At 36.4% G+C, this 26,242-nt stretch overlaps 1 protein-coding gene across 8 annotated transcripts in view; it reads left to right on the plus strand.

The window, feature by feature from the left end:
* Positions 1 to 75: 75 nt before the first annotated feature.
* ZC2HC1B (zinc finger C2HC-type containing 1B) overlaps positions 76 to 26,242 on the plus strand; it is a 52,215-nt gene continuing 26,048 nt past the window's right edge. For 3 of the 8 annotated variants that reach the window (XR_005353614.1, XR_005353615.1, XR_005353613.1), the window contains exons 1-4: positions 304 to 1,818; positions 10,072 to 10,133; positions 13,244 to 13,363; positions 13,883 to 14,021. Coding sequence is in view for 2 of the 8 variants with exons in the window: in XM_038526252.1 (XP_038382180.1) it covers positions 1,749 to 1,818; positions 10,072 to 10,133; positions 13,244 to 13,363; positions 13,883 to 14,021 (391 nt within the window). In the remaining 6 variants the exon portion in view is untranslated. Of the gene's footprint in view, positions 279 to 303; positions 1,819 to 2,290; positions 2,413 to 10,071; positions 10,134 to 13,243; positions 13,364 to 13,882; positions 14,022 to 26,242 lie in introns of those variants that run through there. The other 5 variants (XR_005353617.1, XM_038526253.1, XR_005353616.1 and 2 more) reach the window with 4 other exon arrangements.

A 26,242-nucleotide genomic window follows, 5' to 3' on the forward strand; every position in this document is an offset into this window, starting at 1 on the left:
AGTTGAAAATTTTCCTTAGTTTTTTGGTGAGGTTTGTCTGATGTTGTTTTCTTTTTTCCTGTAAGCTTTCTCAGAGCCCAAGCAATGACACCATCACAATTGTTAATTATTTGGTAAACTGTGACTCCCTTGCAATAGACAAGTTGTTAGTGACCCTTGTTCATGTATCCATGACTAATGTGTTGCTATCTGGACTGTTCTGGGGGAAAAAAAAAATCTGTGGACACTGTTAATCTGAATTGGGAACAGGATGGCTGAGGCAGAACCATTTTTAGCTGGTGAGCTGCATTTGATAACTAAATTTATTAGAAAGTGTTTTCTATAATTAATTTGATTCTGGCTTTTCCAAAGTTGGTGGGTGTTATCTTGTTCTGTTTGTTTTGTTTTTATTTTTTTTTGTTCTGTTTGTTTTAAATTGTAAATCTAAGTATTCTAGGATTTTTAAGAGCTGTAAAATACAGTAGCATTAGGTATTCAACCGACATTGATACAAAAAACTCAGCTGAAGAGCTTGTCATTATAGAAGTGGAATCTAACTGGGGAGTATGTATTTAAATGCCATTCTGCAAGCAAAGGGTCAGATGATGGTTTATGTTAGTATTGTGAATGTATTAAATCCTAACAAGATTGACCGTTTATTTTGGTAGCTGTCTCCATTGAAGGTTCTTAAAATCAGCAAGAATCTTAAAGACTTGGAATATTATTTTAACTCAATGCTATTCAGATTCCTTCTTAGGAGCTTAATATCACTTCACCTATCCAAAGGGTTTAAGTCAGCCATTATATATATTTTGCAGTTAAGGAAAGGTGACTATAAGCCATGAATCTTGCTGAAGCAATATTGTGATGTATACTGATTATCCTCCAGATTTAAAGATCTTAATTTTATTCTAGAGAACAAACCTTACATACTCAGAATTATTTTGGGAAATTTTGGAATCTTTACAATTTGAGTTGTCTTTAACAATGATTACAAACTTAACATAAGGTCCTGGTGAATGTTGGAAGTCTAGAGAAGGTTTTTGCCGTCAAGGACTGCATCTTCCTAGGAGGCAGGGTGTGTGCAGCAAAATCTAACTAGCAACACCAACTTTCTGATAAGTACCACTTAAAATGATCCAGGTACTTGCTATTCCCCCTGAAGTGCTCTTACTGCAAATAAAGCTTCCTCAAGGTTGGTGTTCAGTTATCTCCACTATAAACTTTGATCCAACCATGTATTTAAAGATAGCAACATCCTTCCCTTGCATTTTTTAGGCTTCTTCCCTGTTTTATGGTCTCCATGGCATCTCAGCATCTGAGCTCTATCTTAGTTTTTCAGTTTCCTCTCAGTAGTACAAACAGCAGGGAATTTTTATTTACTGTGTTATCCCCATGGCCTAGAACAGCTTCTGACATTTGGTAAATGATCACTAGGTAGTATATAAATGAATGGATAGGAAAGCCATTTCACCAAAAGATTGCTTATATTTGGAATAATTGGACCTAGATTCAATGTTAGCTTGGAGAAAGAAGGCCCAAGGCCTTCCTGATAGGGGCAAAGTAATGAAGAATTTGCCTGCTGTGCCTTAAGCACCTCTTTTGCATGAGTATTTAATGCTTGTTATTAAATCACTTAAGTCTTAAGTATCAAAAGCTATTTGTGTATATAAGCTGCTCCATTGTATCCACATCTTCATTATGACATCATCAATCTCAGGTGAAGGACTACTACAGTCATCTTGTAACTTTACTGTTATCAGTGCATTATGTTCTTTTTCCTGTGTTTTGATATTAGTATGTTTTATCTAGCTTATTACAGAGAAGGGTCAAGAGAAGGTAAAAATTCTAATGGCCTTAACGTTTTAATTGTTGAACTTCTATAATAACGTATAATAAAACATCGCACTATTCAAGTTGAGAAATAGAACATAGAAGCCTGTGGTTCCATCATCAATTTCATCCCACTCTTTTCCTTCAGGAACTCCTAAATACTATCTAGATTACATTATCAGCTGTATGGTATTTCTAAACACAATATCTTACTTAGTTTAGTTTTGGAACACAAATCTGGCTTTATGAGGGCAGTATTTACCAACAGTTGATGAAGGCATCTTTGAACTGAATGAATATTCTCTGAGCTTGAGTTCAGTTTCTAGAATTTATAAGAGTCCCAAGCAGAGATGGCATTGAGCCAGGTGATGAGTAAGTTCTAGGGAACACAAGTCACCACAGCTGGAGCATCCTGGATCTCCTGTAGTGGAGATGTTTAGTGGTTGTATACTTGTTTTACATTTTTCTGCTTTTTAAGGTCGCCATGATCTCAAGATCAATGCAGAGCCTTCCTCTGGAGTGCAGTGATTGTCCTCAGCTCATCTAGATGTCAGAATATGAAGGGAAGAACAAGCACTCCAATGGAACAGGGTCAAACAAGCAAGTATAGAACAGTGGGAGCCAGATACACTAGGACATACTAACCTCAGATTATGAAGGCAGTGAATATCATGCTTATCACAACCATCAACCTGTTTTTCATTATATACCTTTAGTGTGGACTAGTCACTCTCTGGTTCTGGTGCCCAGCTGTTATCCTAGGAATTACTTTCTCTCCTTCATATGTTAAATTGTCTATTTGCAGTATGTTTTACATTGTGAAGCACATCCTCTTGTAATTCTTGAGTTAGGGTGATGGGATGTCAACTTCTTGAAACTCTCCATGTTGAGAAATGTACTCAACCCCCATATTTGATCAATAGCTTGGCTGGGTATAAAATTAGAGGTTTAGATTATTCTTCCTCAGAAGTTTAAAGGATTTTTCCTCATTCATTTCCAAGTTTATGGGAATCTGAAGCCATTCTGATTCCTGATATTTTGCATGTAATTTTTTTTCATATCTGTAGAATCTCTGTCTCCAAAGTTCTGAAATTTCACAGTGATGATGTTATGGATCTATTTTCATCCATTGTGTTTTATCTTTTCAGTGGAGGCTCATGTCCTTTCACTTCTGGAAGTTAAAATTTTTTATTTTCTTGTGTTTTCTCTTTTTCTCTCTTCAGCTGTTACTTGAGGTAAGACCTTCTGGACCAGCGGTACTTGAATTGCTTATGTTTTTCTCCCATCTCTATGCCATTTTACTCTACTTTCTGAGAGATTTCCCTAATTTTGTCTTCCAGTCTTCCGAGTCTTTCATTTCTCCAATAAGACTTTTAATTTCTAAGAGTTCATTTTTATTCAAATTGCTTTTTAATTCATTTTGGACTTACCTGCTAGAGCTTTTCCACAGATCTGGAAATTCCTGTCTTTTGGCTCATGATTAAGACTGGAGGAAGGAGACACTGGAAATTCCTTTTTTTTTTTTTTTTTTTTTTAAGATTTTATTTATTTATTCATGAGAGACACAGAAGGAGAGAGAGGCAGAGACACAGGCAGAGGGAGAAGCAGGCTCCATGCTGGGAGCCTGATGCGGGACTCGATCCCAGGTCTCCAGGACCATACCCCGCCTGAAGGCGGCACTAAACCGCCGAGCCACCACGGCTCCCCAACACTGGAAATTCTTAATGGATAAGTGGCATTTGATGATTTTGAGCTTTATTGTAGAATGGTCTCGGTAAGCTGTTTGGGAATCTTTCCAGTGTCGATGTCTTTATGCATTTTGTCAGGGAATGGTTATATTCTTAGGGAAGTTTTAATTTTATCTTGAGAGTAAGGCAGAGTTCTCTGAGCCAAATAGAGGAACAGAGTTTGAGGTATATTCTCTGCCTTCAGCATCATTATTCATAAGAGGAGTCACTAGACAAATCACCATACACACATACCATCAACCTCATTAATTGAATCCTTATTTGCAAATTTGTCTATTTTCTAAAACTTGAAATTCTAAAATCAATGTGCATGGTGCTTTCATAGCCATTCACAGACCTGCACATAGCAGTTAAAAAGTTGAGTCACCGGACATGGCATGTTCTCAGCAAAGGTGGAACAAGGTGATGCCCTGCCTTCTTGTTTCAGCTCTCATACTGTAAACACATGTCCTTTTCGCAGTCTATGCCACATTTTCCATAGTTTTGCCATTTTTCTTGGTGATTTTAATGTTTAAAATGGCCCCCAAACATTGTGTCGAAGTGTGGTCCAGTGTTTCTGAGTGCATGAAGGCTGTGGAGAAAATACCTCTGCTAGATAAGCCTCATCCAGGCATGAGTTACAGTGTTGCCAACTAGGACTGAATCAACTATATATTTACACCAGATGTCTGTTTCTTTCTTTCTCTTTCTTTCTTTTCTTTCTTTCTTTCTTTCTTTCTTTCTTTCTTTCTTTCTTCTTTCTTTCTTTCCTTCCTTCCTTCCTTCCTTCCTTCCTTCCTTCCTTCCTTCCTTCCTTCCTTCCTTCCTTCCTTCCTTCCTTCCTTTATTCATGAGAAACAGAGAGGTAGAGACACAGGCAGAGGGAGAAGCAGGTTCCATGCAGGGAGCCCGACGTGGGACTCGATCCCAGGTCTCCAGGATCACACCCCAGGCTGAAGGCGGCACTGAACCACTGAGCTACCCAGGCTGCCCAACACAAAGTGTCTTAAATAGAAAAACAAGGGCAGCACCTTCAGCATGGGGTGTGATCCTGGAGACCTGGGATCAAATCCCACATCGGGCTCCCTGCATGGAGCCTGCTTCTCCCTCTGCCTGTGTCTCTGCCTCTCTCTCTCTCTCTCTCTCTCTCTCTCTCTCTCTCTCTCTCTGTCAGTCATGAATAAATAAATAAAATCTCTAAAAAAAATAAATGGAAAAACAAAACGAAGTTGTACATTGATATGTGGATTAAAAATAGTGTGACCAAAGGCTCACAGGAACCTAACCCTGTATTCCCCTTGGGAGTAATAAGGTCATTCAGTGTTGGAAGAGACTTTATGGAATGCACCTGCCACAAATAATGAGTCAACCATAAATATATGTATACATCTATATCTGCCTACCTATGCCTTCAGCAGTGCCTCATGTTCACTCCTGCACAGATCTCTTTGTCATTTTTGGAGAGTAGACTTATGCTAGAGTTAGGGAGGGCAGTCACCCAAGGGTTTAGAGGGAGGGAGGGGATCCGGGAATCAACTTCTTTGAATCAGTAAACTTTCATCTTGGCCCTCCATATTTTAGCAGGCTCTTCCTCATTTATCTCATCCCAATCCCACAGGTACATGCTGTTCTGGGGATTCCTACAACTTTGAAGGGTTCTGCAATAAAAATCTGGATGGTTGGTTCTCCCTTCTGTCAGCTTGGGAAGTGGATTCTGACGTAGTTTTAAGTCCTCCAAGTCACTATGTCTCATTTTTCCAGAATCAGATTTTTTTATTGCTGTCTCCTTTCCTCCCTGACCTTACGGTTTTCTGCGTCTCTATTTTCCTTTACTGTAGTTTTTTTTAGAGCTTTGAAGGAAAGCAAAATTTGATGGAGTGTTCTTTCTACCTTCCTGTCTTAATTCCTCCTCTTCTTTAATAACTCATGTTCCTGGGGTAAGTGAAAAGGTAGAGGCCACTATGCTACCCTCTTTACCATAGGGCCATGGAAGATGTTGATATTGCTAATGTTTGTATGTTCTGGATTGCAAAGAAATTAAGTTTTTTGACTCACAACTGAATGAGAAAATGTCTTCCTTTTCTCTTCTTCACCATGCCTTTATAAGGAAATGTGAATTGGTAGGTGTCTGTACAAAGCGTTCTTAACTTCCAGCTCAGAAAGAAAATGTCTAGTCCAAAGTAGAATTTTTTCCAATTTCATTATAGTCATAATCCTCTCCAGGCTTCTTATAAAATTTTTGAACTGAGATCTTTGTAATGCTTATTTTTCATTGTTAACATGCTAAACAAAACTGTTGATGGCTTCCAGATCACTTTCTTTTTTTTTTAATTTATTTTTATTTATTTATGATAGACACAGAGAGAGAGAGAGAGAGAGAGAGGCAGAGACACAGGCAGAGGGAGAAGCAGGCTCCATGCCGGGAGCTCAACACGGGACTCGATCCTGGGACCCCAGGATCGCGCCCCAGGCCAAAGGCAGGCGCGAAACTGCTGAGCCACCCAGGGATCCCTCCAGATCACTTTCTTTTCCTCATTTTAAAAATTGTCTAAGATTTTAAACCAATGTGTAAAAATAATAGCAAATGTATAAAAATAATGGCCACGTTGATACAGTCTACTAAGTAAGAGAGGATATACAGAAATAGCTGAGTTGATACTAATTGTTTTATAATCTTTTCTATCAAAGTGTTCCTTTTTTAAAATGTCATTGTTTTAATCTTTAAAACAATAATGAATAATGTTTGTAGAAAAATTGAAAATGCAGGAAACTAATCACCTTTATTCTTAACCACTCAGAGGTATGAGTATTCATACACACACACAGACACACACACACCCTGTAAATATCCATATAACTCCTAGTCCTTATTTGTAAATATGTTAATAAAAATGTATCATTAACATTTTCCATGTTTTTCTCCCACAAGTCATTTTTAATCATTACATTCTCCTTTACTGGTTGGTAACCTATTTCCTAGTATGATTTTCGGCTTTGCAGGCCATATGGTCTCTATTAATAACTACTCTACTATTGTAGTGTGAAAGCAGCAATAGACATTAAACAAACAAATGGGTATGATTGTTTACCAATAAAACTTTATTTACAAAAACATAATAGCTTCATATTTGACCCACTGGTCTCAATTTGCTCACCCCTGGATGTTTCTTTAAGCTTATTTGGACAATAGTGCACAAGAATTGCAAAATAGTAGAGATCCCATTCATCTTTTACCTAGTTTCCTCAGTTTAAGTTATAGCTTAAATGACTATAGTACAATATCAAACCCAGGAAATATACATGATACAGTGTGTATTTATAGTTCCATACCATTCTATTACATATATAACAACCACCCACCACGATAATACAGAACTACTTTTTCAAATTTTATTTTATGAATCTCTACATCCAACATGGGGTTCAGATTTACGATCCTGAGACCAACGGTCCCATGCTCTTAACTCCTAGAATTATCCCACTTCTCAGAGGTTTCCCTCATTCTATCCTGGATAGTCACAACCACCTCCTTCTCCAATCATCCCTCCCTGTTGGCAGTCATTAATCTATTCTCTGTCTCTCTAATTTTGTCATTTTGAAATTGTTCTACAAATGGAATCATACATAACCTTTTGAGATTGGCTTTTCTCAGCATTGAGATCCATCCAGGTGTTGTATGTATCAGTAGTATTCTGTTGTTGAACAGCATTCCAGGATTTAGATGTAACAGTATAACCACTTATTGCAAGGCATTTTGGTTGTTTTAAATGATTCTTCTAAGGTTCTAGTGATCACATATTCCATGTGACTCAGCATTCTATCACCAACAGCGTAGATGACCTTGATCTTCATGTTTAGTTTGACTGACTAGGCAGGTGTTTCATTATAATCAAGCTTCAGAACTGAATGTGGTTCAGAATTTGGTGGTCCTTCAATTTCAGGTGTTCAGTTGAATCCTATTTTATCTGCCATTCTTTTAAACTCATTGAACTAATTAAAACTCACTGATTTAGGGATCCCTGGGTGGCGCAGTGGTTTGGTGCTTGCCTTTGGCCCAGGGCGTGATCCTGGAGACCCAGGATCGAATCCCACGTCAGGCTCCCAGTGCATGGAGCCTGCTTCTCCGTCTGCCTATGTCTCTGCCTCTCTCTCTCTCTGTGTGTGTGTGTGTGTGACTATCGTAGATTTAAAAAAAAAAAATCACTGATTTAAATCAGAGGGTATTTATCCTTCAGAGGCTTCCATTTATTTTGCAGGTTAGTACCAACATACCTATATTTATGGTGATGGTTGAATACATAGTCTTACTACTTGTAGAGTTAGAGACTCAAGTTTGAGTCTCCGTGTTACCACTTACTACCTGTGGTGTTTGAGAAGTCCCCTAACTTTGAACCTTTATTTTCTTACCTGTTAAAAAAATAATAATGCCAACTCAGGAGTAAATGGGATTATATATAGGAAAAGTGTTTGGGAAACAGGAAAACACTATAAATGTTACAGTACTCTATAAAAATAAAAATCATCATTAGTGGTTTAGGAAAAGCAGATTTATTATTTGAATACCTTATATTTTTTAACTAGTAAATATGTCCTTGCTGAAAAAAAAAATAATGTAAGACTCAGTTTTACAGACTTAGAAGGCCAAAAGAAGGGAGAGGAAGAGTAATATTTCTGTATGCTGTAATGGATGACCTGTGTTGTAAATACAATACCATCTGGCAGATGTGAGAAGAAATCATTTAAATCAACAATGTCTGAAAAAAAAAAAAATCAACAATGTCTGTAATGAGCTACCATCTGATTTCTGTTAATCAGTCCTTCCTTTTTCAAACCGTCTCCTCTTGGTTTCCATGACCCTGTTCTCTCCTGTTTCTCCTCCTGGCTTATCATCCTCATCTTCTTGGCCCTTAAATATGGAGTTCCCTAGGGATCATCCCTGTACTTCTCTTTCCATGACCTCTTCCCTGGCAATATCATGCCTTTACATCACTCTCCAAACAAAGCCTACATCTGTGTCTCTAGCCCTGACCTCCCTCATTTCCATCCTGCTGGCTGGATGACTCTCTCAAACTCAGTATTTCCAAAGCTGAGGTAATTTTTCTTACTAAGATGGCCCTTCTTTTCAAATTCTGTTTCTGTCCACAGCCCGACCCTCTTCTCAGTCCCTCTGCACTGTTCTCTCTTTGCCACCTCCTCAATCCCTGCACATCTAGTCATGTTGTCAATTCTTTGAGCAGTGTCTCCTCTTCCCTCTCTTTCCATTTCAGGCCTGCACCTTCAGCTTTGTAAATGAAATCTCATCTCCCCTCCCCACAACCATCCATTCAACCTTCCACAGCTCTCTTCAGATTCTCCCTACTCAGGATCCCTGATTGCTCCTCGGACCGGCTTTTCTAATCTATATACTCGACTCCAGAGGAGCTTCAAGTAATGAGGCGAAACCTTTACAGAATTCCACAATGTTTTCCTTTTCCTGTGACACTTACCTAACTTCATTTAATGTACACTCTCCTTTTCTCTGCTGGACCCGTTTTGTGGTTTCTCTCAATATTTCCACAGAGTTGCATGTAGCAGATATTTATAGAATGAAGGATTGGTCCTATGGTGGAAACTCAACTAGTGTTTGGCCCACACATTCAATAAGTATTGAGCACTTTAATTACTAGGGTCAGGTACTTTGAGACATGGGGCACATGTGGGTTCAGTCTCAGCCTTTTTTTTTTTTATTGACTTTATTCTTCATTTAACTTTTAAAAACACTATAGTTGAATATTAAAAACAAAAGCAAGTAGTGACCATATTGTGATTACAGTCCTTCACTCATTCAAGACTGTATGTAAAATACCGGCAGTGAGTGTTACTCATTGACCTCATTAAGAGATCTGACCAAATAGCCCTTCTTAGGATAGGACACTCATCCTTACATGCTTCTGCATTGTAATGGTGCCATCTTTCCTGATTTGGATAGAAGTCCCAATAATACTTCATGGTCCATTTCATCAGTATCTTATACTCCCTTCCTCTCAGGAGGTGTTTGTTTGTTTGTTTTTCCAACAAAAAGCATTTATTGAGAGAGAGCCACTCTCAGGAAAGTTTAAGTTTGATGATTAGGTGACTCTTTTCATATATCCTGTGATAAATTCCCATGCCTTCATCTAGCACACACATAGACCTTACATTCTAGTAGGAATCCTAAAAATGTTACCATTAGATAATTTACAATTTTATACTAAAGTATTAACTTTGTACTTCTATCTAAAGCAAAGCCATTAGGCACTTAGTTTAGGAATATATTAAAGAATTGTACTCTGGTTGCCTGAAGGACATGCAATTTACCTGTTTAGTGATTTGAGAAGTCTATATTAGAAGAGGAAGATGGGTAAGTTTATGAAATATCTTACTAAGAGAAGGAAGTTGGTGAGGAGGGAAAAAGGAGTGAGGAGATCAAGCTATCGAGGTCCCCTCCAGTTAGTCATTTCTCAGGCAGGCAGTTCCACGAAACTAACATAATGTGCTTTTGGATCTTATACAGATGGCAATCAGGAGTTACTTCCCTGTGAAGTCTGTGGAAGACGCTTTGCAGCAGATGTTCTGGTAAACATAAAGACATTTTGTAGATGTGTTTTGTTGGAGTTAAATGAACTGTCAAGTCAGTGAGGAGGCTGCAGCGGCAAAGATTAAAGACAGATGTGGAGGGAAAGCAAGAGAAGAGAGGTCCATAACCTATGGCTGGCAGGCCCAGAGGACACCAAGGCACAAAGATACCACCCCATTCAAAAGGGAGCTTAGTTAAACATGGTACTCTTACAAAAAGGATGCCAGATGAAAGTGTTTTGGCACAGCTAATTGTCTCTTGAGAGGTTTTGGCTCTTTTGCCTTTTCTATAAGCATCAAAAATTCAAATTTTAAGGCCAAAGCACCAGGGAAATTAGCTAGTCAAGAGGAATGAACATTGAATTTGGAGCATCTGGAAACTTGGCTTTTAGCCTCAAATTTGTCACTAATTCTGACAAGTCCTTTAACCTCCCTCTGTTTCCTGCTTTGCCACGTATAAAGACAGAACCTTTCAATTTCAGGGACTTTATGTAATTTGAACAAAATGGATGTAAGGCCTGTTCCAAGATCTAATTGTTCATCAGATTCAAACTAACTGCATGTCAAGTCCTCTGAATGATACCTATAAAGTGGAATAAAAGCTTAATTTATTTCAAAGTTAGGGAATCAGGTATGAGATTCCAATATTCTAAAGAGTCCCAAGAAAAATGATAATAATAATAAAAAAAAAACTTAAGGTGATAATGCAACTCTGAGTTTGAACATTTTAATCAAGGAGACATAACCAAACTTAAAGGATTTGGACTATACACCTGACTGCATTTGGGGTGAAAGACTATACAATGAGCTTGTAAGTTTTCTTTCTCTGGGGAATTTTAAAAATGAAATATCTGTTGTAATTAACTGCAGCTAGAGCTTCCTGAATTTAGAAGCAGGAGCTAATAGGCCTGTTGTGGCCCAGGAATCCACCAGTGTGCTGCTTTTGCCAAACTAGGCCTGCACCCCATAAGAAGGAATTCGAGACCTAGAAGATACCATTCATTTGAAGTGAGATTACTAAATGTCAAGTATGTCTTGGGTCTTCTTGGGTTTTACTTCTAGGCCTATCTCCAGGCTACAAAGAGCATTTGATCAAATGATAGGATACCTCTCTCTAATTTAAAATGATATGGCTTGGGGCACCTGGGTGGCTCTGTCAGTTGAGTGTCGGACTCTTTTGATTTCAGCTCAAGTCATGATCTCAGGGTCACAGGACGGAACCCAGTGTCGGGCTCTGCACTCAGGAGGGAGTCTGCTAAAGATTTTCTCCCCCTTCTTCTCCCACTGCCCTTCCCCTCCTCTGTCTTTCTCTTTCTCTCCATAAAATAAATAAACCTTTAAAAATAAAATATCTGTTCTTTGCTGCTGTGGACCATGGGCTGCTTGGGTCAGTGAAAGATCTCAAGATGGCTGGGCAAGAACTTGCTCTAAAAGCCATTGACTGGGTAGCTTTTGGGGAAATCATACCCCAAAACCAGAAGGCCATTGCTAGCTCCCTACAGTACAATCCTGGAATGAGATGCGTACCTCCATGTTGGCTACTCTCCCTGAGAAACCACCTACTATCGACTGGGCTGACTACAAGGCCTGTTTGGTGAAGTTTGGCTTGTAGATTACTTTGAGAAGTTTAATGCCCTGAAGGTTCCCATGCCAGAGAATAAATATACAGTCTGGGTGGATGCTGAGGAAAAAGAAGAGGTGAAAAGTTGTGCTGAGTGTTTGTCTCTCTCAAAAGCCAGGATTGAGGAATATGAAAAAGAGCTGGAGAACATGAACATAATGCCTTACTGGCCTCACAAGCCATGGAAAATTTATAAACTTGAGTTGAGGAGAAAGCTCTGTCCCTCATATCATAAATGCTGGACATTAAAAATAATGATATGGGAGAAAAATAAAATAAAATAAAACAAAATAAAATAAAATAACAAAACAAAATAAATAAAATAAATAAATGATAGGCCTTGTTTGTAACCAGTACAGAGATTTTTATAGAGCCTTGTATTTTGTTGGATGAAAGAATTGTGTGTTAACTATTATGAGTTACCTGCCCACCAAGGAAGAGGACATCTAGTTGGAAGTTGTTGGCATAATCCTATGATGTTGCTGTCACAGACTTTGTAAGGGTGGTACACAGGCTGCATGTTGGCCTCCTTGTCTTATGTACTAGAAATTCTGAGTACTTAAAGAACTTCTTGGCTGGAGTGAAGAAAGTTTTCCCTGCTGATCGTCTGTTAAATGTTAAATATTGTAACATTTTAAAACTTAATATTAAATACTCAGATTTGCTCTGAAATAAATGACTTCATGGATGTGAAATGTTTGGATAAATTAAAGGAAAATCTCTTCATAATGTAAATGGAATTGGTGTACCCTTCATTTATTTGCATGGTTGTCCCAGTTGTCTTTTGCAGATGTTTTCAAATATTTCTTTGAAACCTCCCCACTCCTTGAGGAAGTTAAGTAGTTTAATTTGCTGTATGTAGAAAAGTGACTCCGTTAAATTCAATTTTGAAATTGCCAAGTGGTAAGAAGAGTTTCCCTGAGAAGGTTCCACTGGTAGGAACAAAGTTTCCCCCTGCTGTATGCAAAGGGCTGTTTCAAAAGGATGGTAAAACAATGTTAGGATTGTTGGGACTCAGATTCCCTGCTAGGTTACTGGATGACTTGCTCATGGAATTTGGGAATCTGTGGAGGCAGGAAACCGAACAGAAGATATAACCGGGAAAACTTTCCTTGGCTTCCATGAGTACCTAGCTCAGTATCAGAAATATTTATTTCAATTTAAACTAGAAAGTTTGCCTTTTCAACAGTATTGAATGCCTGGAGCTGCTCACACAGCCCAAATGGTAGAATTCAATATATAAAACCAAATTTGAAGTAAGTCTCTGTAGCTGCGAAGGCCTCTTCTTGACCTTACCCTCACTCAATATCTAGTGATGTGTAACATGGGTGGAGAGAGCCAGATGGATTTGCTCTGCTGTGATTTGAGAGTTGGAGAATGAACTTGGCTCTGAAGGTGAACCCTGTCACTCCAGTGGGGGCTGCCTCAGTACAAACCTTGTGACTATACATGTTAAAAATTTTAATCCCCACTGGTTTTTTTTTTCTAGGAAAGGCATGGACCAATATGTAGGAAACTCTTCAACAAAAAACGCAAACCTTTCAATTCCCTGAAACAAAGATTACAGGGCACTGACATCCCCATTGTGAAAAAAGCTCCTCAGTCCAAGGTACTATCAATATCTGGCTTATTGTTCTTGATTACATCCTTAAGTACATTAAATCCTCTTTTTGGCTCTCTGGCTTCATTTTTGCTTGATAGTGCAGTATAATGTCATGTAAGTATAATCCACCTTTACTGTTTTCTTTTTAATCATGCTCACTTAGATTTCGAAATGTATTTCAGATACTTTCCAGATGTGGCAAAAAAGAATCTCGTTTATGTTTTCATTAGTGTAGCGTTAAATCTAGCAATTAACTTGGAAGAGAGTCCCTTTTAATCTTACATTTAAGTCATTCCTTAAAATTTTGTAGTTTGTTTTTGATTGTTATTTTGTGTTTTCCCTCACTATTGTGACTTGCAAATTTTATTACTGTATTTCCCAAACTTCTTTTTTGTACTTTTGAAAACAAGTTCTCTTTTCCCTCCAAATGTCAGTCTGATTTTCTGTAAATTTAAATCTCAGCTTAAAATTGCAATGGAGAGATGTATAGTCTAAGTTAGTATATGTTGGTTTTGCTTTTTATAGCCTCAATCTATGAGAAGATCTAATTGGAGACAACAACATGAAGACCTCATTAATGCCATCCGATCGGCAAAGCAGTGTACACTAGCCATTAAAGAAGGCCGACCTCTCCCCCCTCCACCTCCTCCATCTGTCAACCCAGGTGTGTGGCTAGTTTGGTTTGCTTTTGGCATTTTACTCTTAACCAGTTGTGCCTGATTTGGGGCCAGATAATCCTGACTTGCTTCCTCCTATACATTCTAAAATAAATGATAGCAATTAAATTATATAAAACTACTTATATTGAATATATCTTATCCTAATTTCTTTTTAATTCTGCATAAAGAGTCTGTGTTTCCTTCCAACTCACATGAGAACACCACTGTACCCAGTGTCATGGCACTACATAACTCCAGGGGATGCCATTTACATCATGGTCAATGAGAATGGGGCTATGCAGGGCAGTTCTACAATAGCTTCACAATGCCAGATACCCATAGCTCTGGGTTGTTTTGGGGTGGGGGTGGGGGGGTTGTTCTGAGATAAAATCCCACGATACAAAATTTACCATTTTAGCCATTTTAAGTTGTGCAATTTCATGGCCTAAAGGTTTTTTGCCAGAAACTTTATTTTGAAAGTTTTCAAGTTTACAGAAAAAAAAAAAGAAATTTACAGAATTTACAGAAAAATTACAAATTTTCAGGAAAAAAGTGATCACTCACACCTTCCACTGAAATTTGAGTTGTTGACATTGTCATATTTTCTGTCTTTTTATTTTTGGAGTGGGGGCAGAACTATTTAAAACTAAATTTCAAACATCACAACACTTTACCCTTAACTATGTCAGTATGCATTTCTTAAGCATGAGTGCATTTCCTTGCATAACATATAGACTCATATTTTCCCAGTTATCTTAAGAATGTCTTTTAAAGCTCTCTCCTTGCCCCCTAGTCACAATCTAGGATTCAGTCAAGGTTCATGCATTTTTATTGTTGTCTCTTTTCTTTAATCTTGCACAACACCCCTATTGGGCCAATTATCTTTGAGAATATCTCTTTTGCTAGATATGTCTGGTTTTTGGCCCAAGTTAATGCTTAACTTTTTCCTCTATCCTGTTTTTTTTTTTTCTTTCTTTCTTTTTTTTTTTTTTTTTGTAAACTGGAAATTAGGGGTAGAGGCTCTATTAGATTAATAATATTAATCCCTACCAGATATAAGATTCTCAACTATTTTCTCCCATTCTGTGGACTGTCTTGTCACTTTCTTGATGGTATCCTTTGATGCAGAAAAATTTTTAATTTTGAAGAAGTCCAGTTTATTTTACTTTTGTTACCTTGATCTTGATGTTAAATCCAAAAATTCATTGCAAAATCCATGTCATGAAGCCTTTCCCATATGCTTTCTTCTAAGAGTTTCATAGTTTTGGCTCTTACAGTTTTGTCTTTGATCCAGGTGGAACTAATTCTCTATGTAGTATAAGGTAAGATCTCAACTACATTGGAAGTTGGATATCTAGTTTTATATGTGGATATCTAGTTTTCTCAGCACTGTTTGTCAAAAAGACTTGAATGATCTTGACACTATTATTGAAAGCCAGTTGACCATATATGATAAGATTTACTTCTGGGTTGTCTGTTCTAGGCTGTTTTTCTAGATGTCTTGTCCTTATGCCAGTACCACCCTGTTTAAATTACTCTAGTAAACTTGTAGTACGTTTTGAAAGTTCTCCAAGATTTGTTTTGGTAATTAGGGGACCTTTGAGATTTCATATGAATTTTCAGGGTGAGTTTTTTTTTTTCTATTTCTGAAAATGCCATTAGAATTTTGATAGGGTTTACACTTAATCTGTGTATAGCCTTGGGTAGTGTTGTCATCTTAACAATAATGTTTTCCAGTCTATGAACATAGGAAGTCTTTTAATTTGCTTCTCTTTGATTTCTGCCATCAATATTTTATTGAATAGATGTAGGAATATACAAGTTTTTTTTACCACCTTGGTTAGATTTATTCCTAAGTATTTTATTCTTTTTGATGTTATTGTAAATGGAATTGTTAACCTTGTTTTCAGATTGTTCATTGCTAGTGTATAGAAATATGACTGATTTTTGTGTAATAATTTTGTATCCTGCAACTTTATTGAATTTTGTTAGCTCTAACAACTGTTTTTTGGTGTGAAATTTTTAGGGTCTTCTACATATACAATTATGTCATTTCTGAACAGATACAATTTTTTTCTTCCTCTCCAATTTGCCTATTATTTCTTTTTCATGTCTAAATCCTCTTGCTAGAACTTCCAATACTATATTGAATAGCAGTGATGAAAGCAGACATTCTTGTCTTGTTTTCCATTGAGTAAATATTATCTGAGGGTTATAATTGGCTATTCAAAGCATAAATAATAGCATATTATGAGAATTATGTGGAAAGTGAAATGTATGAAAACACTACAACAAAGTTAGGTAAGGAAAAGGAACATATATTGTTGAAAGGTTTCTGTACATTATACACAAATAAGTTTGTACTTATCACACATGAATACATATAGTATTGTTTGAAGGTAGAGTTTTATATCTTAAAGATGCCTATTATAAACTCTAGAGTAAACACATAAAAATATTGACATGTAGCTAATAAGACAATAAGTGGAATTGAGATAAAATGGGAAAAAAATTTAATCTAAGGGAAGACAGGAGAAGAGGAAAAAAACAAAGAAAAGATGGGATAAAGACAAATAGCAATATGGTAAACTTAAACCTAACTATATGGACAGTTGCATATAAATGACCTAAACCCTTCAGATAAAAGGCAGATTATCAAACTAAATTTATTATTTAGTTTAGCAAGGTCCAATTATATGCTTTCCACAAGAAACACACTTTAAATGTGAAGACAAATAAGTGTGTCAGGGAGGTGACAAAATAAGGAGGTAATGCAGGTAGGTCCAAAGAGGTCACCCCTCACTAGCAGATGGCTGATCCTGTGTTAGCAGGGCTGCTGCCTCAAAGAAACACACACCAGGATTGCCAGATCTAATTTCTCAAAGGATAGCAAAAACTGCAGATTTCCTGATTTATAAATATCAGAAACTCAGTATTTTAGAAACTTTAGGTTTGAATCTGAGGTTGGAACTCAGGCAATGGTTTTCCTTGGTGAGGTGGGAATGACCAGGAATGGACATGAGGAGTATTGCTAGGAATGTTCTGTGTCTTGATCTGGGCTGGTTACATAGATGTGTACAGCTTGTGAATATTTCGTGGAGACATACACTTATGATTTGTCTTTTGTCCTGGATAAAAAGGTAAAAGAAGAAATAAACACTAGCAGTGTCAAAACAACTATAGGCTGACATGTTAAAAACATAGGGAAAGATATATGTGCGAACAATCATAAAAATGGAGTGACTAATATTAGTATCAGGCAAACATCAATGCTATTTAACAGGGTAAAGATTAAAAATAACATTCATCAAGAACTATCAGTCTTAAATGTTTATGTGCCTAGTAACAGAGACTTAAAGACCATGAGACAAAAACTGACAAAAACTGGAAGAAGTAGAAAGTTCAAATTATATTTGGACATTTTATCATTTTCTCTTAGTATAGCTGGTAAAATAAGCAGCAGGAGAATCAGTAGGGATATAGAAAAGTTTGAACAACAATATCAACCAGTTTGACCTAGTTGATACCTATTGCTATAATGTGACATGCAGCAACAGCAGAATATAATTCTTTTTAAGTACGCATGGAGTATTTGTCCAAGGAAGACCATGTTCAGGACCACAAAGTGAGTCTCAATAAATATAAAAAGGATTGAAATCATACAGATTATGTTACTTGACACAGTAGAATTAAGTCAGAAATTAATGATGAAAACATATCTAGAAAATTTCCTAATATTTGGATTTTATCAACTCATTTCTTTTTTTTTAAGATGTTTTATTTATTCATGAGAGACACAGAGAAAGAGAGGCAGAGACACAGGCAGAGGGAGAAGCAGGCTCCATGGAGGGAGCCCCATGTGGGACTCGATCTGGGGACTCCAGGATCACACCCCGGGCTGCAGGCGGCGCTAAACTGCTGCGCCACCGGGGCTGCCCTATCAACTCATTTCTTTTTTTTTTCTTTCTTTTTTTTAATCAACTCATTTCTAAATAATGGATGGATTTAAGAAAAAATCATAAAAGATATCAGAAAAAATTTTGAACTGAATGGTCATGAAAACATCAAAATTTGTGGGATTCAGCTAAAACAGTGTCTAGAGGGAGATTTATAGTTTTAAATGCTTATATTAGAAAAGAAGAAAGGTTTAAACCAATTACTTTATTCTTACTCTTTAAAAAGTTAGATGAACAAATTAAACCTAAATTAAGTTGAAGAAAATAGTGAATGTAGTTCACCATATTAACAAAATATTTTTAAGAGCAGATGATCATCCCAGTAGATACAGGAAAAGGCTGTGAAAAAATGCAATACCCATACATGTTTAAAACAAAACAAAACAAAACAAAAACTCCTAGAAAGGTAGAAATAGAAGGGAACACCTCAGTAAAAGATATCTTTCAACAACCTACACTTAACATTACACTTGGTGTAAAACTGGGCACGTTTCCACTGAGATCATGAAAAAAAATAAAATTCAAGGATGTCCTTTCTGACCACTCCTGTTCAACACTGTACTGGAGATAGAGTACCCAGTGTGGGATCCCTGGGTGGCTCAGTGGTTTAATGCCTGCCTTCGGCCCAGGGCATAATCCTGGAGTCCCAGGATCGAGTTCCACATCAGGCTCCCTGCGTAGAGCCTGCTTCTCCCTCTGCCTGTGTCTCTGCCTCTCTGTTTCTCTGTTTCTCATGAATTAAAAAAAAAAAAAAAAAAAAGAGTACCCAGTGTAATAAGGAAATAAGGAAATAAATTATCAGAGCAGAAGAAGCAAAACTATCTTTATTCACAGACAACATAATCATGAATGAATAAATAGAAAATCTTAGTAAACTGTAAGAAATCTACTCAAATTAAAAATTTATTTAAAATGTTTTCAGGATATAAAGTCAAGGGGTGCCTGTGTGGCTCAGTCAATTAAGCATCCAACTCTTGATTTTGGCTCAGGTCATGATCTCAGGGTTGTGAGATCAAACCCCTGTCAGGTTCTGCAATGAGTATGGAGCCTGCTTAAGATTCTTTCTCCCTCTCCCTCTGCGCACCTACCCGCCCACCCCCCCTCCGCTCGTGTGCACTCTTCTCTCTCTCAAAAAACAAGGATGTAAAGTCAATGTACACAAGTAAATTTTATTTCTATATACCAGCATAAACAATTGAAAAATTGTTCTTAAATTAAAAAATACAATTTACAATTATGAAAACACATTAAATACTTAGGTATATCTTTAACAAAACATGTGTAAGACTTGAAAAATGAAAACTACAAAACATTGTAGTTAGACAAATTAAAGAGAGGACCCCAAAAAATGGAGAGGTTTACCATTTTCAAGATTTGGAGGAATCCATATTATGTTGTCATGTCAGTTCTTCCCAAATTTTGGGATTTCCCAAAATCCCTGCAAGTTTTCTTTGCCAAATAAGAATTCATCAGTTGATTCTAAAATTATATGGAAATTCAAATGATCTGGAATAGCCAAGATAGTTTTGAAAAAAAGGAAAAAAGCAGAGGACTTATACTACCTGTTATCAACACTTACTATGATGTTACAGTAATAAAATACTTTGATATTGGCATATCAGTTGAGCAGAAAAGAGACTAGATATAGACCTCCCACTCGTGTATGGGTGATTGATTTTTGTAGATCTCCCACGTATGTGTGGGTGATTTTTGACAAAGGGAAAGGATAATCTTATTAACAAATACAGCAGGGGCAGCCCAGGTGGCTCAGTGGTTTAGCACCGCATTCAGCCCAGGGCCTGATCCTGCAGACCAGGGATTGAGTCCCACGTTGGGCTCCCTGCATGGAGCCTGCTTCTCCCTCTGCCTCTCTCTCTCTCTCTCATAAATAAATAAAATCTTAAAAAACAAAAAACAAATGCAACAGAGGCAACTAAACATCAGTTTGGAACAAATGAGCTGTGATCCTTATATAAAAATTGACAACAAAAATTAATTTGCAATGGAACGTTAACCTAATATAAGTACTTCAACTCTAAGATTTCTAGAAAAAACAAAAATCTTTGATATGAGTCAACAAAGATTTCTTAAACAAGAAGCAAAATGTTCTAATTCTAATGATTTTTAAAAAGGAAATTGATAAATTGGGCTTCACTAAAGCTAAAAATTTTAGTTTTGATAGACACCTTAGGAGAGTGCAAAGGCAAGCCACAGTCTGGGAGAAAATATTTATAATACATATCTGACAAAGGACTCATACCAAGAATATACAAAGAACTCTTACAACTCAATAATAAGACAACCCAATAAGAAAAAGGAAGAGAGGGCGGCTGGGTGGCTCAGTGGTTGAGGGTCTGCCTTTGGCTCAGGTTGTGATCCCAGGGTCCTGGGATCGAATCCTGAATCAGGGAGCTTGCTACTCCTTTTCTGCCTGTGTCTCTGCCTCTCTCTCTCTCTCTGTCTCTCATGAATAAATAAATAAAACCTTTAAGAAAAAAGGCAAGAGATATATTTGGACACATCACAAAATAATAGCCAATAAGCACTTAAGATATTCAGCATCGTTTTTATCAGAGAAATGTGAATTACAACCATGATGAGATACCACCACATACCCACTTGAATAGCTAAAATTAAAGACTGACAATACATATGATAGCTAGGATGTAGAACAGCTGGAAGTTTCATATACTGCTGATGGGGGTGTAAAATAGTACAACTACTTTGCACTGGTATTTTCTTAAGGTAAACATATACTTATTTATAGAGCAATTCTATACCTAGGTATTTATGTGAAAAACTGGTAACATGTCCTTAGAAAAGACTTATATGTTAATATTCATAACAATGTTATAGCATAAACTGAAAAAATAGTCATCAACAAGTGAATGTATAAGCAAAACAGAATAATATTTCACAGTGAAGAAAGCGCTACCATACATGCAACAATATGGCTATTCCATTATATGAAATTATAAAACAGGTATTTTTAGTGACAGGAAAAAGAGTTTTGATTGATTGAGGTTAGGTTTGGGGGAATATTGACTGAAAAGAAACTTTTGAGGGTGATGAAACTGTCCTATGTTTTAGTTGGAGTGGTTGCACAAATGTTACATTAATCAAAGCTCATTGGCCTGTGTGCTTAAATGGTTGGATCTTCCTGCATGTAAATTATTTCTCAAAGTTTATTTTAAAAAGTAAAACACCAGAACCAATCCCCAAAGCCACAGTGGACTCATACTATAAAATAATCTGAAAAATAAATAATCTGAACTTCTATACCAGAAAATAATCTTTAAAAATATAACTTTATTTTTAATTATGTACAGGTGACATACAATACTATATTAGTTTCTGGGGCACAATGTTAGTGATTCGACATTTATATGCATTACAAAGTGCTCACCATGTTAAGTATAGTTACCATCTGTCACCATACAAATTTATTACAGTATCATTAATTGTATTCCCTATGCTATACTTTTCATCCCCGTGAGTGACTTGCTTATTTACCTACTTACTTTTAAGTTTTGAGAGGAAGATGAAAATATTTAGTACTGAAGGAAGGTGCACAAGAATGTGAAATATAAGATTATATCGGCTGGGGTACCTGGGTGACTCAGTCAATTAAGCATCCGGCTTTTGGTTTCGGCTCAGATCATGATCTCATGGGTTGTGGGGTCAAGCCCCATGTCAGGCTCTGAGCTTGGCAGGGAGTCTGCTTGAAGATTCTCTTTCTCTGTCCTTACTCTCACTCATGAGTGCCTCTCTCAGAAAGAGAGGGAAAGAAGGAAGGAAGGAAGGAAGGAAGGAAGGGAGGGAGGGAGGGAGGAAGGAAGGAAGAAAAAAAAACAGATTATATTGTCTGTAATAATTTTCCAATGTGAAAAGAGCTTTACTTTGACTATCCTTAATACAGAAGATTATTTCAATTGCTGGATGATTTTAATTTTAGAGCTCAATGTGAAAATAAAGTATATTTTAGTTGGGCCACTATAATAGTGTTGAGATTGATCATTGTGGGTGTCATTGGTCTTTCGCCCACTGACAGAGTTTGTCCTGATTTCCTGCTATTCTTGTATCGTTTTCCTTGATTAATTTAGATTTTATTTATTTATTTATTTATTATTTATTTATTTATTTACTTACTTACTTACTTACTTACTTACTTACTTACTTACTTACTTATTTGAGAGAGTGAGAGTGAAAGAGCACAAGCAGGGGGAGCAGCAGAAGGAGAGGTAGAAGCAGGCTCCCTGCTCAGCAGGGAGCCCGACACAGGGCTCAGTCCCAAGACAGACACTTAACCGACTGAGCCACCCAGCTGCCCTTCCTTGATTAATTTTATATGCTTTCTTCTTTTTAATTTGAGGAAGCAGAAAAGCCATAGACTAGGAGGCTTTTGATAATGCTTTTGTGTTGCATTTGGTGTTTGTTTTTGTTTTGTTCTCTAATGAGAAGAAAATGACAGATTCCCTTTTTTTTTTTTTTAATTCAGAAAGTATCTTTTTGGAGAGATGACCTTCTTTCTTTATCCTTTATTTAGGATTATTGTTTAAGATTCATCCTTTATTGAAATGATGCCTTACTTATTTTGTAACTGGAAGTTTGTACCTCTTAATATCTTTCACCTGTTTTGCCCATCCTCACACACACACACCCCCAATTGACAACCACCAGTTTGCTTTCTGTATTTATAAATTTGTTTCTGTTTTTTGTTTATCCACACATAAGTGAAATCACATGCTATTTATCTTTCTCAGACTTTCTCAGACTGTTTCACTTAACATAATACCCTATTTAGGTCCATCCATGTTGTTGCAAATGGCAAGATTTCATTGTTTTTTTTTTTTATGTTTGAGTAATATTCCACTGTATATGTATACCATATCTTCTTTATCCACTTGTCAGTAGACATTTATGTTGCTTCCATATCTTGGGTATTATATCTTGGTTATTATAAATAGTGCTGGCAGTAAACACAGGGGTCCATATATATTTTTGAATTAGTGTTTTCATTTCTTTGAGTAAATGTCCAGAAATGGAATTACTGGATTATATGGTACTTATATTTTTTATTTTTTGAGGAACCTCCATAGTGTTTTCCACAGTGGCTGCACCAATTTCTATTCCACTAACAGTGCATGAGGGTTACCTTTCTACTCATCCTTACCAACACTTGTCATTTCCTGTCTTTTATTCTAGCCATCCTGACAAGTGTAAAGTATCATCTCATTGTGGTTTTGATTTGCATTTCCCTGATGATTGGTAGTGTTGAACATCTTTTCATGTGTGCCTGAAGACTTTTCGTATGTCTTCTTTGGAAAAATGTCAGTTCAGGTCCTCTGCCCATTTTTTGATTGGATTTTTTTGGTGTTGAGTTGTATGAGTTCTTTATATATTTTGGATATTAACTCCTTATCAGACATATCATTTGTAAATATCTTTCTCAGTAGGTTGCATTTTTCTTTTGTTGATGGTTTCTTTCACTGTGCAAAAGTAGTCCCAGTTTATTTTGATGTAGTCCAGTTTATTTTTGCTTTTGTTGCCCTAAGCAGACAGATTCAAAAAAATATAGTGACTTCTATGTCCAAAAGTTTATTGCCTATATTTTCTTTTAGGAGTTTTATGATTTTGGGTCTTACATTTAGATTTTTAATCCATTTTGAGCTTTTATTTTTGTATATGGTGTAAAAAAATGGGCCTAGTTTCATTCCTTTCATATATCTGCCCAGTTTTCCCAATACCGTTTATTGAAGAGATTGTCTTTTCCTTATTGGATATTTTTGCCTTCTTTGTCATTGATTCACTATATAAATTTTTTTTTTCTGGACTCTGTTCTGTTCCTTTGATCTATGTGTCTGTTTTTGTGCTGGAACTATACTGTTTTGATTACTATAGCTTTGCACTATAATTTGAAATCTGCTATTGAAATCTCCAACTTTATTCTTCTTTCTCAAAATTTCTTTGGCTATTCAGGGTCTTTTTTTTTTTTTTTTTTTTAGATTTTATTTATTTATTCATGAAAGACACACAGAGAGAGAAAGGCAGAGACGTAGGCAGAGGGAGAAGTAGGCTCCAGGCAGGGAGCCTGATGTGGGACTGGATCCTGAGATCACGGATCACACCCTGAGCCAGGGGCAGGTGCTCAACTGCTGAGCCACCCAGGCATCCTTATTCAGGGTCATAAGTGGTTTCATCGACATTCCAAGATTATTTGTTCTAGTTTTGTGAAAAATGCTATTGGTATTTTGATAGGGATTACATTGAATCTGTAGATTGGTTTGGATGTTAAAGTATGGACTTTAACAGTATTAATTCTTTCAGTCTGTGAGTGTGGTGTATCTTTCCATTTATTTGTGTTGTTTTCAATTTATTTAATCAGTATTTTATAGTTTTCAGAGCATAGGTCTTTCACTTTCTTGGTTAAATTTATTCTTATTTACTTTATTCTTTTTGATGCAATTGGTTTTTTTGTTGTTGTTGCTTTTACAGATTTATTTATTTATTTGAGAGAGAGAGAGAAAGAGTGAGAGAGAGAACACACAGGGAGTGGAGGAGGGCTAGAAGGAGAGGGAGAGAAAGTCCCAAGCAGGTTCCTCACTGAGTATGGAGCCCAATGCAGGGCTCAATCTCACAACCCTGAGATAATGGCCCAAGGTGAAACCAAGAGTTCGATGCTTACCTGACTATGCCACCTAGGCATTCCTCTTTTTGATGCAATTGAAAATGGGATTGTTTTCTTAATTTCTCTGTTAGGTCATTATTAGTGTATAGAAATGCAACAGATTCCTGTATGTTAATTTTGTATCCTGAAACTTTACTCAATTAATATACTAGTTCTAATAGTTTTTTGTTGGAATCTTAAGGTTTTCTAGACATATAGTATCATGTCACTGCAAATAGTGAATTTTATTTCCTCCTTACCAAGTTAGATGCCTTTTATTTCTTTCTGTTTTCTATGGTGAGGACTTCTAGTACTATGTTGAAGAAAAATTCTAAGAGTAGACATCCTTGTCTTCTTCCTGGTTTAAGGGGAAAAGCTTTCAGCCTTTCATCATTGAGTCTGATATTAGCTTTGTGCTTGTCAGATAGCATTTATTATGTTGAGGTACATTCCTTTTATACCCACTCTGTTGAGAGTTTTCGTTATGAATGGATGTTGAATTTTGTCAAATGCTTTTTCTGCATCTATTAAAATGATTATATTATTTTTTGAAATGATTATACTATTATTATCCCCCTCCTTTTTTTTTAAGTAGGCCCTACACCCAGCATGGAATCCAATGTGGGTCTTGAACTCATGACTGATGGAGACCTGAGCTGAGATCAAGAGTCACACTTAACTGACTGAGCCAGCCAGGCATCCTATCCTTCATTTTATTTTAGTGTGTTATATCACATTGATTGATTTGTAGATATTGAACTATCCTTGCACCCCAGGAATAAGTCCTGCTTCATCATGATATATGATTTTTTAAATTTAATTTTTATTTATCTTATTTTTATTAATTTTTATTTATTTAATTTATTTTTATTGATGTACAGTTAACATACAATGTTATATTAGTTTCAGGTGTACAGCATATAGGTTCAAGAATTCTATACATTACTCATTGCTTACCATGGTAAGTGTAGTCACCATCTGTCACCATACAAAATTATTGGTGTTATTGACTATTCTCTGTGCTGTATTTCTCATCTCTCTGACTTATTTATTTTAATGTGAATTTGAATTTGAATTTGGTTTGCTAATATTTTGTTGAAGATTTTTGCATCTATGTTCATCAGAGATATTGGCCTGTAATTTTTTTTTTTTTTTTTTTTGTAGTGTCTGTTTGGTTTTTGGTATCAGGGTAATGCTAGCTCATAGAATGAATTTGGAAGTATGCCTTCCTCTTTAATATTTTTGAATGGTTTGAGAAAGATAGATATTAAATCTTCTTTAAATGTTTAGTAGGATTTACATGCTAATCCATCTCCTGGACTTTTATTTGTTTGGAGTTTTTGGATTACTGATTCAATTTCATTACTAGTAAATGGTCTGTTCAGATTTTCTGTATCTTCCTGACTCAGTCTTGGAAGATTTCATGCTTCTAGGAATTTATTCATTTCTTTTATGTTGTCCAGTTTGTTGGACTATAGTTTTTCATAGTAGTCCCTTATAATTCTTTGCATTTCTGTATTATTGATTATATTTTCTCCTCTTTCATTTCTGATTTTATTTATTTGAGTTCCCTTTTTTCCTTGATGAGTCTGGCTAAAGATTT

This window comes from Canis lupus, chromosome 1 (genome assembly GCF_011100685.1).
Source record: "Canis lupus familiaris isolate Mischka breed German Shepherd chromosome 1, alternate assembly UU_Cfam_GSD_1.0, whole genome shotgun sequence".
NCBI lineage: Eukaryota > Metazoa > Chordata > Mammalia > Carnivora > Canidae > Canis > Canis lupus.